Source organism: Mobula birostris, chromosome 8, assembly GCF_030028105.1.
Source record: "Mobula birostris isolate sMobBir1 chromosome 8, sMobBir1.hap1, whole genome shotgun sequence".
Taxonomy (NCBI): domain Eukaryota; kingdom Metazoa; phylum Chordata; class Chondrichthyes; order Myliobatiformes; family Myliobatidae; genus Mobula; species Mobula birostris.
This window is the reverse complement of record NC_092377.1, coordinates 161,498,244-161,517,319: the sequence shown is the minus strand read 5'-3', so window position 1 is coordinate 161,517,319 and position 19,076 is coordinate 161,498,244. Positions and strand designations below refer to the sequence as shown.

At 40.4% G+C, this 19,076-nt stretch overlaps 1 protein-coding gene across 1 annotated transcript in view; it reads right to left on the bottom strand.

Annotated features, from left to right (window-relative positions):
* mxd1 (MAX dimerization protein 1) overlaps window positions 1–19,076 on the bottom strand; it is a 43,587-nt gene that overhangs the window by 20,326 nt on the left and 4,185 nt on the right. Inside the window, exon 3 of the mRNA XM_072266649.1 lies at window positions 18,665–18,694. Within this exon, the coding sequence (XP_072122750.1) occupies window positions 18,665–18,694 (30 nt within the window). The remainder of the gene's footprint in view (window positions 1–18,664; window positions 18,695–19,076) is intronic.

Genomic DNA, 19,076 nt, shown 5'->3' with positions numbered 1-19,076 from the left:
TCCTGCGTGAAAATCCCAGGAGATACTCTAACCACTCCGTCTAGCACCAACGATCATTCCATGGTCAAAGTCACTTGGATCACATTTCTTCCCCATTCTGATGTTTGGTCTGAACAACAAATGAACATCTTGACTATGTCTACATGCTTTTATCCACAGAGTCACTGCCACATGATTGGCTAATTAGGCATTAACAAGCTGGTGTACCGGTGTACCTAATAAAATGGCCACCAAGTGTATATTTTTCTGAACACACTACTGATAGAGATTAAATTTAAAACCTGATAATTTCAGAACTTTAAAGTCAATAGAAATAGTAAAGTTAAGCAAACTTCAACAGTAAACTTCAAGGTTCTGAAATTGTTAGGTATCACCCAACCAACCAACATCAGCTTGGAAAATCCAACTGAACGATTATTTTATTTTGGCTGTGAAATCCACCTGTGTACAGAGCACTTCTGGCCCAATGGGCAAGTCATTATCAGAGCCAAATCCAACCCAGTCCTCAATTCTCTACAAATTCCTCTTTTCAGCAGCATTAGCAAGTATGAGACCTGATAAAAGTTTTATTGATTTCATCCTGGATACTTGGGTGGTGGGGTGGAGATACATCTCTACCAAAGGAGGTATAAGATGCTCCTTCCCTCCACTAGCCTGCAGGTCACCGTTGGGCAAGGTGTAGCACCTGCTTAGCCCCCCGATCATGGACACATGAAGCCATGGGAGCAGGTGGTGGATGGTCGTATGAGCAGCTAGTGCATGTCACAAGTCCTGGTTATACAACCACTGATGCCAAGCAATCTCTCAATTGATAATAGCTGAGGTCACCTGTACTGCAAAGACACTGTCCAGAAGAAGGCAATGGCAAACCATTTCTGTAGAAAACTTTGCCAAGAACAATCATGGTCACGGAAAGACCTGTTTGCCTACGTCATATGACGGTACATAATGATGGCATTGACGATCCTGCATACGTCAAGTTACATGAGAGTTACATTCCTAATAAATTCCACATTATAGAAAGTCACATTATAAGGAGAACATCTAGAGAGAGTAAGATTATGATTAGTGTTTTGTCACATCGACATCGAAACATAGTGAAATGCATCAGTTGCATGAATGACCAAAACAGTCCAAATATATGCTGGGGCAAACCGCAATTAAGGGCATGCTTCCAGTGCCAACATAGCATGGCCACAACTTACCAACTCTAACCCCTACATCTTTGGAATGTGGGACAAAATCAGAGGAGCTGGAGGAAGCTCACATGGTCATGGGGAGAACACCCAAACTACTTGCAGATGGCAGCAGGAATTGAACACTGATCTGTAGTGCTGCAAAGCATTATGCTAACCCATTTTCTTCCCATTAAGTATTCATCGGATTTGCTTTTGAATGTTTTAAAATCGGCATACATTACCCTCAGGCACAATCTAGATAGCAGCTATTCAGTGTGTTGGCTAACATTCCTCCATAGATGCTGCCTGACCGGAGGAGCACTCTAGCACATTGTGTGTGTTGATTGTTACTTACTGCCCATTACACTACTGGCATTTAGGGCAGCAATGAAGGTCCTTCGTCTCTGGTGGTGTTCAGGGATCAAGAGGACAACCAATTGACGTGGTTTGGAGACTTGCGTGTCTCAATGACCTGGAGACCTATGTTGGCTGGAGTCAGGGCTTTATGCTTTGGTTCCTGGCAGGGTCACCATGCCAAACAGGTCAAAGAGTGGTCAACCAGATCTCCAGCTCAGGGACAGCAACACTAACTGTTAAAACAAAATTGTTAAGGAAATAGTGTTGATCCTGATTTCCAGTATCTGCTGTCTCCTTCCTGTACCATTAATTGGCTTCTTTTGCCCGTCTCCTGTAATTATGGCTTTCAAGGGGATGAGTAAATGGTGACATGTATATCCACAGAAATAGGGAAGGTGGGGGAAAGAAATTGACTCCAACAGGACTTGCCCTCACTTGCAAGCAGATGTTGCTGAGTTCAAGGTGGTGCTGATAAAAGATTTAGAGCGAGTCGCTCTAGCTTATAACTGCATCCAGGTAGGGGAATTCTCATGAGCTCAAGGGAAAAACAAAGTATTAGGTCATTCATTCCTGTTGATGTCAACAACATGTTAACAATCACCTGCACAACCAAACTGTAACATCCTTTCCATGCAGTTATGTACCTTATTTAAGAAGCTTTATTGTCACATATATATTAAAATGCATCACTTGTATTGGAGATGTGCTAGGGGCAAGATGCAACTGTTGCCACACTTCTGGTGCCAACATAACATGCCCACAACCTACCACCCCTAACTCAAACACGAGAAAATCTGCAGATGCTGAAAATCCAAGCAACACGCACAAAATGCGTTTTACAAGGATGTTTCCTGGATTGGGGAGCATGCCTTATGAGGATAGGTTGAGTGAACTTGGCCTTTTCTCCTTGGAGGATGAGAAGTGACCTGATAGAGGTGTACAAGATAATGAGAGGCATTGATCGTGAGGATAGTCAAAGGTTTTTCCCCAGGGCTGAAATGGCTAGCATGAGAGGGCATAGTTTTAAGGTGCTTGGAAGTAGGTACAGAGGAGATGTCAGGGGTAAGTTGTTGTTGTTGTTGTTGTTGTTGTTTTTACGCAGAGAGTGGTGAGTGCGTGGAATGGGCTGCCAGTGTCGGTGGTAGAGGCAGAAACGATAGGGTCTTTTAAGAGACTCCTGGATGGCTATATGGAGCTTAGAAAAATAGAGGGCTATGGGTAAAGCACAGCTTTGTGGGCCGAAGGGCCTGTATTGTGCTGTATGTTTTCTATGTTTCTAAAATGCTGGAGAAACCAAGCAGCATCTGTGGAAAAGAGTAAACAGTCAATGTTCATCAGGACTGGAGGGGAAGGGTCTCGGCCTGAAACGTCGACTGTTTATTCTTTTCCACAGATGCTGCGTGGCCTGTTGAGTTCCTCCAGCATTTTGTGTGTGCTACCCTAACTCAAATCTTTGGACTGTGGGAGGAAACCAGAGCACCTGGAGGATACCCACACAAGCACAGGGAATCTCCTTGCAGACAGAGGCAGCAATTGAACCCCAATCTTACAAATGACACTGTAAAGGGTTACACTGGTTTAAAAGCAAAACAGATTTGTTGGAACTGGTGGATATTCCATTAACCACCTACTTACTGTACAGGGAAGGCATGGCAGAAGCATGTAGTTCCAATCAGTGTGCACCAAGTTATGGCTAGATCACTCATCCACTTTGTAAAACAATGATCCAAACTTAACAATTGGCACATTTTTATCAACTGAACATAAAATAATTTAAAGCAACACACGCACACACAAAATGTTGGAGGAACTCAGCAGGCCGGGCAGCATCTATGGAAAAGAGTAAACAGTCAATGTTTCGGGCCGAGACCCTTCACCAGGACTGAGAAGGGAGGGAAAGATGCTAGAATAAACAGGTGGGGGAGGGGTAAAGAGGCAACCTGGCAGGTGATAGGTGAAGCCAGGTGGGTGGGAGGGCTAAAGAAGAAAGAATCTGATAGGAGAGGAGAGTGGACAACGGAAGAAAGGTAAGGAGGAGGGGACCCAGGGGGTAGTCATAGACAGGTGAGAAGTACTAAAAGGTCACGGAGCGGAATAGAAGGGGGAAAAATTTGTTCACTGGCAGGAGAAATTGATATTTGTGTCATCAGGTTGGAGGGTGCCCAGACAGAATAAAAGAAATTTGTCCTATTCATCAGAATAATTTTCACAAGGCAACGATCTGGGTAGAAAAGTAAGCAAATAGTATCTGGTCTTTCAACAGGATAAAGAAAGAGGAGACCACTTGCTCCTCTAATCCTGCATCAGCAAGTACCATTTCCCTGCACTATCCCCATAATCTCCAATAGGCATGGTGTTCCTGTTTAGTGAAATACTGCTTTGTAAGTGCTTCCAGGAAGATTATCAGCTCAGTGAAAGGTATGCTCTGGTCAGCCCTGAAACAGTCTTCTTGCACCAGATACCCAGTCGTCAATGCAGTCAGGCACATTTCAGGCTGCAAGAGTAGGTGTTAAGGAGTGTGCTGAAGATTGGTGACACCAACATGGAGACCTGGTAGGGAATGACTGCAATCTAAGGTCTCACCACCATTGAGCACCAAGATGCCCTGCAAACACCATTGTTCAAATAGGCCACAGTAGTGGCACTGAAGCTTTGTACACAGAATGTCTAGACCAGATGACACTATGATAGTAAAGAGAGCTTAGACACTTTAGTATCTTTAAAATATCAGGAGTAAATTTTATTTTTGAAATTAAACATTCCACCCTTCAGGGGAAAAAAAGACACAATAGTAGCTACTCCCAAACACCAAACTGTAAAGATTAACACTGACTTTGCATTAGCATTCAGGAATTTGAAGCATTTCAATTCCCATATGATTTCGCCCGAAACATTGATTGTTTATTCCTCTCTATGGATGCTGCCTGATCTGTTGAGTTCCTCCAGCATTTTGTGTGAACGACTCTGAATTTCCAACATCTACAGAATTTCTTGTGTCTCAAATGATACAATCTGCAGGGAACACTGGATGACAGCTTTGGCAAACTTAAGCTCTAAATTTCTGAATCATTCCATTGTACAACACAACAGGTTTTGTTACTATTGGTAATAACAGATCACTTTGAAAAAATATCCAAATATGAAGACAAGAGAAAATTCAGAATTTTCATTACTTACAAACGTGTATTTTCCAGCATAGCTCAGCACATCAGAAACACTAACCATAGAAAGGCTTTTTTTTAAACTTTCACCATATTAGCAATACTAAAATGGTTTACAAAATCCACACAGATTATGCATGGAGCCTTGAACTCACTAGCTGGTTTGCCTCAGTAATAAGTACCCACTTACTGCAGCAAAATAAATCTCACTCTCCCTAATGGGGAGAAAAATAATTTTGAGATAAGATTTGAAACCTTTCAGCACCTGTATGCTTTCTCATTTAGAGTCAGAGTATGGCCTACCCATGTCTATGCTGGTTATTAAATACCCATCTACATAGTCATCTCATTTTCCAGCACCTAACTCATAATCATTTCACGTCATAGCATTCTAATTGTTGCACCACCCACTAATGCAATACTTCCAGATTTCAACCACCCTCAACTAAAATCTTCAACTTCTCTCCAAAGTCCTAGCCAACTCTACTCCCCTCTGTCCTTGACACCTGCGAGGTAGAATACTTTTTCCACTATGCACCCTATTTATACCTTTCATCTGTACATTTCAAATCAGTTTTCCCCTCACTGCTTGAAAGAACCCCAACTTACTCAGTATCTCTTAAATTAAATGCTTCTTTCAGACCATATTCTGGTGAATCACATCTTGATTCTCTCCATGCAATTATGGCAATTAAGTCCTTCTTTAATATGACAACCAAAACTGTACATACTATTTCAGCTATGCTCCAAATGAAGTTTTACATAATTGCGCCATAACCAATGTTCCCTCTAGGCTACGCGGGTGCATGGCCACACTGTAACTGAAATGCTCCCATGCACGTAGCCTTTGTTGGCGCACAACTGAAATTTTCTTTTATATAATGTTAAGATAATTTTGCAATTATGGTAATAATTTAGAAATCTATGTTAATATAATTGTGAAATAGCCTGTAATTAATTGTTTTCATGAATATAACCCATAAGTTTTCTAAATATTAACCATACCACAACCTTTACTTTGACAATGTAAATACATTGAAACACTAGTGTTTATGTGTTTCAAGTTACCATACCGTTACAAATTGTAACAATAAACACGGAATGGAGGTCGGTGGCTCATGGTTAATAAACTGCTGGCCCACTGAACACTGATGCCATCTAGTCAAAACACTTTACTTTTGTCACTGCGCCTATCAGTTGTTTTAATTGCCTGATATTGCATTGTGTGCTGTGGTTTGTGTTTGATTGATGTACATATTACAAAAAAATATTTAAAGTGCCGAGCAACACACACAAAATGCTGGAGGAACTCAGCAGGTGAGGCAGCAACTATGGGAAGGAGTACGGTCGATGTTTCGAGCAACGTCAACCATACTCCTTTCCATAAGTGCTGCCCGACCTGCTGAGTTCCTCCAGCATTTTGTGTGTTGCTCAGATTTCCAGCATCTGCACATTTTCTCTTGTTTGTGATTTAAAGTGCTGCGCTATTTTCAGGCAGTGTAAAAATTTATTCCTCAGAGCAATGGTTGGTCTGCGCAGCTCAAAAGAAAAGAGGGAATGTTGACCATAACCTCCCTGCTCTTACATTCCACACCCCAGCACTGAACAATAAAAGAAATAATAAAGGAAAATTTCTAGCTCTTCTCTGGTGTTATGTTCCTTAGGTGGTCACAGGAAACTGTCGATGTTGTTATTCACCTACTAGGGATAGGGATAGGGATGCCTGTGTGAATGGTCAGTTAGATTTTTCATTTGCTGGATGGAGATGGCTAATGGAGTCTTAGTTCCTCAACACCTTCAAACACCTATAGTCATGATAGAATTTATAAATTTAATAGAAGGGGATGACGAGCTAGGTACAGAAAGGATTTTCCCTCTGACTGAGGAGTTAAGATTAGGGGCACACTTTCAGTGTGCATGGTACGCCATTTAAGGGTGAGAGAGTAGAAATTTCTTCAGAAGATCAACCATTAGAATTCTCTATGCCTCATCACTGTGGAAGATCTTCATTCAAGTAGCCAGAAATTTGTTTTGGAATATTATTGTCAGGTTGTGACATATTGTGTAAAGTGAAATGTGTTTATTTGTGCACCACTCAGGCAGATCTTACCATACACAAGTACATTGATGTGCTTAGAGAAAAAAAAGATTGTCCTTTCTCTGTAATTGCAAAGCAGGTAGACAAATAAAGTGCAAGAGCCGTGATGAAACAAATTGCAAGATGAAGAATTCACCTTTTCGCCTTTTGGCTTGTTCAAGAGTTTGATAAGTGGGACACCACATTAAGAGTGTGTATCACCAGTTCTTCAGCCTAGTAGTACATGCTCCCAAGCTTTTTGATTTTTTGCCCATCAGGAGGAAGAAAACGGAGAATGACCATAGTGCAGGAGTCCTTGATTATGTTGGATAATTTCCTGAGGTGGGGAATGTGTAAAGGGAGTCCGTCGAGTGGGAGTCTTTGGGTATAGTGCTAGATAAAAGTACCAAGATCAATCATGTTCTTGATGAATGGCAGAGAAATCTCAAAGAGCTTAATGACCAAATCTTATTAGTTAAGATCTGACAGAGGAAAAAATTCCAAAGCATTAAAATCATGACTACTCGTAGAACAAGATATCCAAACACACAGGAAAATGAAATACAGATTTTACATTTGTGGTAATCCAATTTTTTCTAAACTGTGAAAGAGAACAATGTTAGTCAAACAGCCTCCTTAAATGGGCTAAACATAGCCAAAAAAAACTAGTGGCTGCCCTGCACACTGGACTCAGTTATAAATATTCTTTTATGATCCTGTTGTGCAACATTCTATCAGAGGCTGGCATGAAGCATTGTTAGTGGGAGTGTACAACAATAAGAATTTTCTACAATATTATCAAATGGAAAATAATGATTACAATTCCCATAACCTTTCTCAGTTTTAAAAGATAGGATACAAAAACTCTTAAATATGTCATAACCTGATAACCTATACTCCAGGCTTCTTTCCCCCATTCAATGTACTTCTTGCCTTTGCAGCTGAAAAATTTATGATTGGTCACACATTTTTATGTAAACTAGAAAAGACAAATGATATTATTCCTAATTAGCAAGTAGAAATTAAGTAGACATGACTTCAAATTTAATTCATAAAAGATAGTCTCACACTTGACAGTTTCCTAGAACATTCTGTTGTGGACCAACCAAGGAACAGGCTACTCTAGATCTGTTGAAATGTAAATAATGTATCATAAATGGGGAAAAGATCATAATATGAGGAATTTTGAGAATGAAAACCAAGTCAATGTTGGAGTCAATTACAAAGGAATGAGGTGGAAATATGTTAAAGTAGATTAGGAAATTGAATTTAGATCAACAGATGGCAACAGATATTTTAGAATTATGAAATATTGTAATTGACCATTGTGAAATAAAGTCTTCACATGAAATGTCTTAAACCTGTGGCTGAGTAAAGTTGTTAAAGAATAGTATTACATCAAAAGAAAATGTTTCTCAGAAATGCAAGAACTATATTATGTCCAAGGAGCAGAATTTTAGATATCAGGAAAGGATAACTAAACATTGACTGGGAGAAAACAGGATAAGGGTAATCCTCATAAAATGAACAAATATTTACAAGGATAGTAAATGCCAGTCCCCTTATAGTTGAGATAGGGGTATAAGGAAATGGCAGACATCTTCAACCATTTTTACATCAAAAAATAAAAATCTGAAACTGCTGGAAATCTGGAAAATAGCAGAAAGTCCTGGAAAGATTCTGCAGTTTTGATAGCATTGTTGGAGAGAGTAATAGGAATAATATCACAGGATAAAGAGATTGAGAAGTGATGAAGCATCTTCACTTTCAAACATTAACATCGTTTCTCTCACCATACTCTACTATTTCGAGTATTATGTTTTTATTTAATATTTTCCCCTAATCAACCGCTGTCGTTCTGATGTACGTATATCTTATCCTTCAGAACCCTTTCCAGTTCCAGATGCTAAACTTATGGGTCTATAGTTCCCAGGTTTCATTTTCATGCAGGCATTCACAGAGGAACAAATAAATACAATAGAATAAATGGAAAACCACACACAAAGACTGACAAGCAACTAATATGGAAAAGACAACAAAGAGTCCAAATACAACAATAATAAATAAAATAATATTGAGAATGTGAGTTGTAGAGTTCTTGAAAGTGAGTCGACAGGTTGTGTTCAGCCATCAGTGTTGAGGTGAGTGAAGTTATCTAGGTTGGTTCAGGAGCATGATGGTTGGTGGATAATAACTGCTCTTGAGCAAAAGCTCCTGTAACCTGTCCCTCATGTATAGGTCACCTCTGCTCCAGAAAAGATCCCAATGGTCTAAAAATTTGAATCCCTGCTCGCTACACCAATTTGTTAGCCACACATGTTTGCATATCTTCCTATTCTTATCCTCACTAGCATATGACACTGTAAGTCATTCATTACTGCTTTTTACCATTTGCACAAGGCTTTAAATGCCTCCTCATAAACATTTTTTTGTGTAGCCAAGCACAGAAAACAGAAGAAAACAAACAGCATTGGCATTGAAATATTACCCTCCATTCAAACAACCAAAAATAGATATGTACAGAGGCCAAAGGCCATTATAGATCATAAAACAATTTAAAAAACCAAACAGATAAGATGGGGTAAAGAAAAACAAGTAACAGTTGCACATGTGAATTTAAGGTGGCTGCACAGAAGAACCTACCAGAGCAGTAAGCTTTGGGCTGTGTTGGATCCAAATAAAAACATTCAGTATTTAGGTTGAATTTAACAAGCAGATAACATTTCCGAGCTTAACCAAAATTGGTTGGCCAAGATGGGTGGCTTTCCACAATGGAAACTACAGAAATTGATTTGGAACAGGCTGTTTTGAATTTAATAAACACTAAAATACTGTAATAAAGTTCATCTGTACGATTAATTGTACTATCTCTGCTGAAATTCAAAATGCACCAACTGTCCCAAAATATTCTATAGGCCTTTGCAGCTGAAGCTAACTGAAAGATATTGCAGACATTTCAAAGTACAATCTCAAATAGAGCATCAAGCATCAAGAGGCACGCAAGACTGCATGCATCTGTTGTAACATATTGCTCAAGGAGCAATACTTCCCCATATAACGGGTTCAATAAGGGCAAAATACTGTCAGCGTAAATACGGAAGGTACAAAATCCCAGCATAACTAGCACTTATGGGCAATAATTTTGTATTTACAGGCAAATGATTTGGTACCTCATTGTATCAAAATATTATTGTAGCATTCATTATCAACCTAGGTTCGTTCTTCTGGAGCAGAGCAATTTGCTTCCACTCCAATTATGTGGCATTGTGTGAGTTCTGGTAAGGCAAGGGTTATAGACAATGTCTGGGCAAGATTTGCCTGGGACAGTTGTAGCCAACCCAGACAAGTGAGATCTCTGAAGTGAGACTGCCAGAGCCAGCCCTGTGCTTACAACAGACGAGATAGGCGAGGGCGACAGCAGCAGTGTGTAGCCAACCCAGACAAGTGAGATCTCTGAAGAGAGACCTCCAAAAAGGTCTTTAAAGAATATAGCACTCCTTATACAGTAGGGGGTGCCGGAGACAGACATGATAGGAATACAACGGAAGAATATGAAACACACCTAACCACCAAGGGGCAATTGCTTTACTAACTTCAAAGGAGCATCAGTTGTCAGTTAATGCTGTAGATTCTATTGATTTCTAACACCTCTATTTTGAATGGCAATTGATCTTGTAAGTAAGAAATTCAATCACACGCAGTTTACCAAATGGTCAATATCAATAACTAAGTCAATTCTGTTTAAAAATAGCATTTTTATGTCCTGACTTCAGAACAGTGTGGTGACAAGGGCTATGATGTTCTCCTTGTGCACAAGTAAACTGAAGTAGGTTTGAGCAGTAAGCGATATGTGTTCTGAGTGCAGTTATAGGCGATAACAGCATCTGGAAATGACCAATGAGGCCACTGTGTGATACACAAACTTTGACGCAGGTACGGCAACAGGTTGCAGATGGATTGTCTGGGAAAGTGGTGCATTCTTTCTGGGATCCTTGTGGAAACTATAGATTCTCCGTGCCATCTCAGTTGTTGCTTCCTTCTAGTGTTTTGTCATGAACCAAGGATTCCCACAAGTCAGTGTGGATGTAAACTTGTTGTAGAGAGGCTTTCACGACATAATCAAATCTTTTCCTAAGTTGTCACGATCTCTTGCAATGATGGAGCTCAAGGTAGAGCTACTTTTTTTTGGGAATCTAGTGTTAAGACACATGTGATCTGCCTGTCATAGTGAGTGGGTGATAATTAGAACTTTGATGCTGCAGACGTTAGCCTGGGAGAAGCAGCTAATATTGGTTTGCTTTCTCTGCAAGAGAATTTGGAGGATACCACAGAGACAACATTGACAGCATTTGTCAAGTCTGCCGGTGAGCCTGATCTAGAAACTTAAGTCTTGTTACTTAGTGCCTTACAAGGGAACTATCGGGTTGAGAATGATCACTGACACGTCAGGAAATGAGCTGTATTGCAGCAGCTATAGAGTGCACCATCATTATGTGCTGCGTCATATGACGTGGGCGATTTTGGTCTTATGATTGCTCTTGGCAAATTTTTCTACAGAAGTTATTTTTTTTTCTACAGAGGTTTTCTTCTTCCAGGCAGTGTCTTTACAAGATAAGATGGGTAACCCCAGCCATTATTAATACACTTCAGAGAATGTCTGCCTGGTGTCAGTGGTCGCATAACCAGGACTTGGGACATCCACCACCTGTTCCCATGGCTTCACAAGACTCTGATCAGAGGGCTAGGCTGGTGCTACACCTTGCCCAAAGGTGACATGCAGGCTAGCGGAGGGAAAGAGTGCCTTACTCCTCCTTTAATGGAGATGCATCTCCAGCCCACCATCCGAATATATTGAAGTGCAGTGCAAAACACAAAGTGTAATATGTAATTTCAATAAGAAATATACACAGATAAACAATTGAATAAGTCGAGCAAAAAAACAGCAAAAATAGTGATGTAGTGACAGATACCCTTCCTGAATTGTTGATTCCTCTCCATGGATGCTGCTTGACCTGCTGAGTTGCTCTGGCATTTTGTATGTACTAACTGGCCTGATATCGACTGCTTTGAACATAAATATTCTCCAGGAAAATATTAAAGACGAGCTTTATTTGTCAGGCATACTTCAAAACAAAGCAAAATACAGTGTTTGCATCAATGACCAACACAGTCCAAGGATGTGCTGGGGGGTGGGGGGGAGGCGGGGGGGGGGGGGGGAGCCTGCATGTGTTGCAACACTTCCGGCACCAACATAGCATGCCATCAACTTATTAACCCTTACTAACCCGTATGTCTTTGGAATGTGGGAGTACCTGGAGGGTCCCATGTGGTCACAGGGAAAACATACAATATCCTTGCAGACAGCACTGAGAATTGAAACCAGGTCGCTGGCACTGTAAAGTGTTCTGCTATGCTACCGTGATAGTTATTTCCTCTACAAATAATGGTCAAGCTTCAGCCAAAAGAAAGCCATCATTTTCGGCAACAAAAATAGTGGAATATCAGCTACGCCTTCATGTTGAAGTGCATCACAATCACCAATTTCTGGCTCAGGAAATAGGTACTACCAAAAGGGACAGATTTGTCATTTGCTGATTGTTCATTTGTTACGTACCATGTTGTATGACGTAACATAAGAAATAGGAGCAGGAGTAGGCCACCTGGCCCGTCGAGCCTGCTCCGCCATTCAATAAGATCATGGATGATCTGGCCATGGACTCATCTCAATCTACCTGATTTTTCCCCATAACCCTCAATTCCCAGACTATGCAAAAATCTATCCAACCTCGTCTTGAATATACTTACTGAGGTAGCCTCCACTGCTTCATTGGGTAGAGAATTCCAGAGGTTCCTCCTCACCTCTGTCCTAAATCTATTCCCCCAAATCTTGAGGCTATTTCTCCTAGTTCTAGTCTCACCTATCAGTGGAAACTATTTTCCTGCCTCTATCTTATCTATCCCTTTCATAATTTGATATGTTTCTATAAGATCTCCTCTCATTCTTCTGAATTCCAGTGAGTACAGTCCCAGACGACTCAACCTCTCCTCATAGTCTAAGCCCCTCATCTCTGGGATCAACCTGGTGAACCTCCTCTGTACTACCTCCAAAGCCAGTATATCCTTCCTCATGAGAGGAGACCAGAACTGCACGCAGTACTCCAAGTGCGGCCTCACCAGTACCCTGTACAGTTGCAGCATAACCTTCCTGCCCTTAAGTTCAATCCCTCTAGCAGTGAAGGCAGCAAGCTATCAAGAACATCCCATTTGCCTTCTTGATAGCCTGCTGCACCTTCAAACCAACGTATGAGATCGCTGCCTTTCCAAGACTACGATTGTTCTTGGCAAATTTTTCTAAAGTGGTCTGCCATTGCCTACTTCTGGGCAGTTTCTTTACAAGGAAGGTGACCCCAGCCATTATCGGTATTCTTCAGAGATTGCCTGCTTGGTGTCAGTGGTCACATAACCAGGACTTGTGATACACACAAGGTGCTCATACAACCATCCACCACCTCCCCGTATGGCTTCACGTAACACTGATCAGAAGGCTATGTAGGTGCTACACCTTGACCAATTGTGACCTGCAGATTAGCAGAGGGAAGGACCACTTTTACATCTTCTTTGTTAGAGACACATCTTCACAACACCACCCTAATTTGTGGTTACAATATTAATTAAACTGAGCTGCTTAATGCTGAATAGTCATGTTTCTTGAATGCTGTTAAAAGCATTCATAATATCTACATTAGAAGGAAAAGCTTTTGGGAGCTGGAAACAAATTATGTCAACTACCTTTACATGTATGCAAAATGTTTCTCTCAAGCTCACCATGGTTTATGCAAGGGCACATAGTACACAAACACAAACTAGTTCACAACAAATAAAAGCTGCTTTGAATAAAAGGAATCTCTTCTGGATTGTAACTATGTTTCCTGTTTATTTCAGGGAAGGGTACTACTCACTTGTCAGGTAGCCTGGACACTTTTGGCAAGTTCTGGAGTGAGTTTTGGGGAAAAGTTGTTGCTGAGATAGTTTGGGTGTCTGAGACTGATAGTCTGAGATAGTCCAAGACAGTGTTGAAACAAAAAAAGAACCAACTACAACAGTCGGTCATCAAATTATTTCAGAATCTGGGGCAAATTATAGAAAACAGAGAATAAAATGCGATTAGTGAAATGGTCTTTAGTAGTCAGTGGGCCAAAGGGCCTGTATCCATGCGATATTGTTCAGAATCAGGTTATATCACCGGCATATGTTGTAATATTTGTTCATTTAGCAGCAGCAGTACAACACAATACATGATAATATAAAAAAATAAGAAAATTAAAATGTATATGTATATTAAATAGTTACATTCAAAATACTGCAAAAAACAGAAATAATAAAAAGGGTGAAGTAGTTTCATGGGTTCAGTGTCCATATTGGAATCAGATGGCAGATGAGAAGACGACTGTAGAAATATTTAACCATGAGGAAATGCCCCCAGAAGTGCTTTGACCTTTGGATCCCCATTGCCATATGGCAAAGCCATCAAGTCTCTTCAACGTCATTACATGGAATGATGGAACATGTCACTGCCCAGCTGGTTCTACTTGTTGGAGCTCTTCCAAGAATTGGAAACTATGTGCCATCAAGCTATGAACAACATGGGCATGTCAATCTGTCACAGGTGGACATGAACCAATTCACAACAAAATTCTGGCAGCATCCTTCCTAGGACAGGCACTGGAGGTAACTAGAAAATAACTTTGGGCAAAACAACTATTTCGGTTACAGCTGGGAACCCCAGGAGAATGAAAAGCAAGGGAGAACTGGCTGACACAGAAGATGGACTTGGGCCCAAGGTCTGGGGAAAGGAAATAGCAGGGAGAGAGGGGAAGAAAATAAATTCAGCACAAAATGCACATTTATCTTTAAGTACATCCAAGTGCAACCAACGTTTATACATATGACTTTGGTAGTTGAATAGAATTGCAAACCTAATATTTAGGCTCATGCTGTCGAGAAATTCAGAGTTACTGCATAAAATGCAGTGGAAGATCGTGACATCGGAACAGCGAATTGCTGGTCTCCACTCTCATTACTGCAGGAGCGACCTCTTTCTTCCTCAATGGAGGGAGAGAGCCTGTCTGAGATACTGAAGGGCTGGCTGTGGACTGTAGTTTTGATGGACTCTCGAACGAGGTCTCTTTGAGGCTTTGGGTCTTCTGTTGCTGCTTGCATGATTGTGTGGGCAGGGGGTTACTTTTGCTGGCGGGGGGAGGGTATTGCAAAGGGAACAGGAGTGAAAGGGAAACACAGAATGTTTCTACAATTCATTTTATGGGGTTTCTTGTTTTGTGGATGTCTGTGAACAGAACAGATAGCAGGTTGTATACTGTATACATAGTCTGAAATTAAAATTAAAATTAATCTTTAAACCTTTGAATAATATGATCTTACTCCTCCATTATGTACCTCATTACTACATTACATGGAAGAGGATTTACACAGTGTTCAGAGTATTAAAGCATATTAAGATCAGGAAATAACAGTTGCTCTATTTCTGTTAAAGGGAAATGAATTATCTGAAAAGTACTGCATTGCAACAGCCAATGTACAGAAAACAATAAACAGTAAACAATGAACAAACTGCCAGTAAAACTAAGGCAATGAAAAAGATTATCCACCACATGCCAATTACCTTGAGCTGCTGCATGATTTGCCGTACCTTTTTTGATTTATGCATATTGAATTAAAATTGCTGCAAGAAGTTCAAAATGCTTCTGTTAAGGACAAGATAACTGTCAATGCAATGTCAGTTCCTTTGGACCCAAATGAAATTTGGGAGTTGTAGGCATGCCGTTTGTAAACTGGTCTCGGAAGTTCTTATTTTTCCAAATCCCCATTTCCTCTTTTGATCAAGAATGCTTACTTTTATGAGTCAAGGCATCGAGTTCAAAAATCAAGAGGGTATGTTGCAACTTTATAGAAATTTAGGCCACATCTGGAGTAACGCATACAGTTCTGGTCGCCCCACTGTAGGAAGGATGGGGAGGCTTTGGAGAGGGTGCAGAAAGGTTTACCAGGATGCTGCCTGCTTTAGAGGGCATGTACTAGCATGAGAGGCTGGACAAACTTGGGTTACTTTCTCTGGAGCGGCTGAGGGGAGATCTGATAGAGATTTATAAGATTGAGAGAGGCATAGAGTGGACAGCGAGTAGTTTTTTCCCGGGGTAAGAAACATCTAATACCAGAGAGGTGAGAGGAGGTAGATTCAAAGGGGATTCCACGAGCAAGTTTATTTTTTCTAAACTCAAGAGTTGTGGATGCCTGGTGTGGTGGTAGGGGCAAATATATTGCAGGTTTTTAAGAAGTGTTTAGATAGGCACATGAATACGAGGAAGATGGAGGGATATAGATATGGTGTAGGTAGGAGAGATTAGTTATTTTTAAAATTTACTTTTTAGCCGGTTCAGCACAACACTGTGGGCCTAAAGGGCCTGTTCCTGTGCTGTAATGTTCCATGTTCCTTTTTTTTTATTTCTACAAGTAATTTGACACTACTTCATTCTCATTCCTTCTCAGCTAATCCAGTTTCATTCATACTTGGAACATATGAGATGTCGTGACCAACCTCATGAGAAATCAGAAAGAAGACAGACGTTGTACACTTGTGACCTGGCTCTGTGGATTTGGGCACGCACTCACAACAGAAACTGTTTTCGACTTGAATGGGGAAGAGAAATTATCTAACAGAGCAAACGGTGCAACATGATACCATGCCTAAGTTATCAGGCAATACTTCTGTGACATTATGCAGTGAACCTAATTGTGTAATGACATCGCCCCGCAGCACTACCTGCTGCTGCAAAATGGTGTTTTAAAAGAAATCTGCACAAAACCTCAGTACGTATGTTCCACATCAATAGATTAATAACCTATAGCGTGTAGGGGACAAACTGCAAAGGAACCTTTAGGGAAGCGAACTCCTTGGCTTCAGGCTACTCTCATACATTAACTGACTACTATTTGAAACATAACATTGTCCATCCTTCAAAACCATTCTTCTGAAAGGGTACAACTGATTTGATTCTTTAGCAAAACATCCTCCAAGAGGATCACAACCTTGTCATAGGGTTTGGAGGCTTGTGTGCCTCAATGACCTGGAGAGCTGTGCTGGCTGGAGTCGAGGCTTTATGCTTCGGCTCTTGGTAGGGTCATTCATGCCAAACAGGTCAAAGGGTAGGGGCCGGACTAAGTGTGGTCCACCGGTCCTCCAGGTTCAGGGGTTTAGCTCATGGTCTGGTTAAAAAAAACTGTTAGGCATCTGACTGCAACAGTATTCCTGAGACTCCACACAGAACTTTCATGACCGACAGTAGTGAAAACTGAGAGGAAGCTACTGACATGATGAAGGAAGCTCTGAATACCACCAGAGATGGAGGACTTTCACTGCTGCACCAAATGCCAGTGGTGTCATGGGCAGTATTTTTTTGGCAAAACATATCAATCATGTTATAGCGCAATTCACCAAGCTACATATTCAGGAACTAAGTGATTTTTTTTCAAAAACCTGATCAATTGCAACAATGAACCAAAAACTTACAATAATACTATATTACGCTACGACAGGAGCGATAGACAGCAAACTAAATCATTTTGAGGCTTTTGTCATTTGACATTCCTAAGTTGTATGTGGTTAACATTAGATAATAACTAGATGCTAAATTTTTATACATGAGGATCAGTCCTGACCACAGTTACAAGTAATTTTTTCATATTTAAAAAAAGATAATACAATGAAGTACTCTTTCCAAGAACTGTGGATAATGTCTGCTTAGAATCACCAGCAAATATTTAACTGTCAAGATTAAACAAATTATTGACCATGGTTATATTTGTACAACCCTGAAATAGACAAATTAACACCAGTCATTTCTACATCACTGAAGTACACCACCTTTACAAACATTTCATTGACTGTAAAATTGCTTGGTTCATCTGAGCTGATAATAGTGCTATCCAAATACAAACTCTTTTTCATATAATGGCAAAGCACACTTTCCAAATAAACTCTGCAAGATTATGATTTAAGTAAGGGCTCATGCAATAATTGTCAATGAACTCAGTATCAGTGATGCATTATTAGGCCAAGACGGAGAGTGCAACTGGTTGATTTTTGAGATAAAAATCTACTTTTGATCATCAGAGGTCAACTCACAAAACACTCACTGGGCCTCCACAGGAATACTGTGTTCCGTTCTGGTTGTCACACTGTCAATAAACTGTGATCAACGTAAAAGAAGGTACTGAAGAGATTCACCAGAGTGTTGCCTGGGATGCAATGTTACAAGAGACTAGATAGCCAGAGGAGGCTGAGACAAGTCCAGATAGTGGTGTACAAGATTACCAGAAGCATAGATAGGGTCAATATTAAGAAACTTTGCCCAAAGCAGAAGTATCTAAGATCAGAAGGCATAGTTTTAAGGTAAGGAATGATGTTTACAGGAGATCTGAAGAAATTACTTCCAGCCAGTCGGTAGTCGCAAACTGGAATGTACTGGCTAAGAAAGTGGTGGAGGCAGATACTCAAGACATTTAAAGAGCACCTTGACCAGCATTTGAATCTGCAAGTAGATGACAGACCATGCCCTGGTAAATAGGATTGGTACAGTATATATAGGTAATTGACAGTTGGCATAGCTTAGGGACCAGCTTCTGCCCTGAAGACTACGAACCATCAGCTGGTAAATAGGATTAGGAGGCATAGATAATTGACAGTTGGCATAGCTTTGGTGGGCCTATGGACCTGTTTATACGCTATGTGTACTTGTGATTCTACTGTACATTATACTAAACTAACCATGGTAACATTTAAGGCATCACATTATTTTCCACAGTCTTCAGCCTACCTGTTTTTTTCCATTTCGTTATGTGTAGATCTGAAAAAAAAAGAAAATAGAATTAGAACTTATTCAATTTTAAAGGGGAAAAAACAATTTACAACTATATATCATCTTCTAGATCACACCTTGTTCAACATAAGGACTTGCACAATCTGTGAAAGTTGTAACATGGAGGACTTTATCTACCACAAGCCAAGCCATTTTGATTGAAAATTGACTAATGAGTAAGTTTCACATTTTGTAAAACACTCCCCTCAAGTTGGTAGCCCACACACATCAAAATATGCAGGCAAAAAAATGATTAACAATATCCCAGATTACACAGAGCATAGTTATAGTGTGAGAAAATAATTTGTGCTTCAAATTCAAGATGCGCAGCATCTTGCTTAGCTTTTTTTTTGAAAAGTATTCCCCCCCA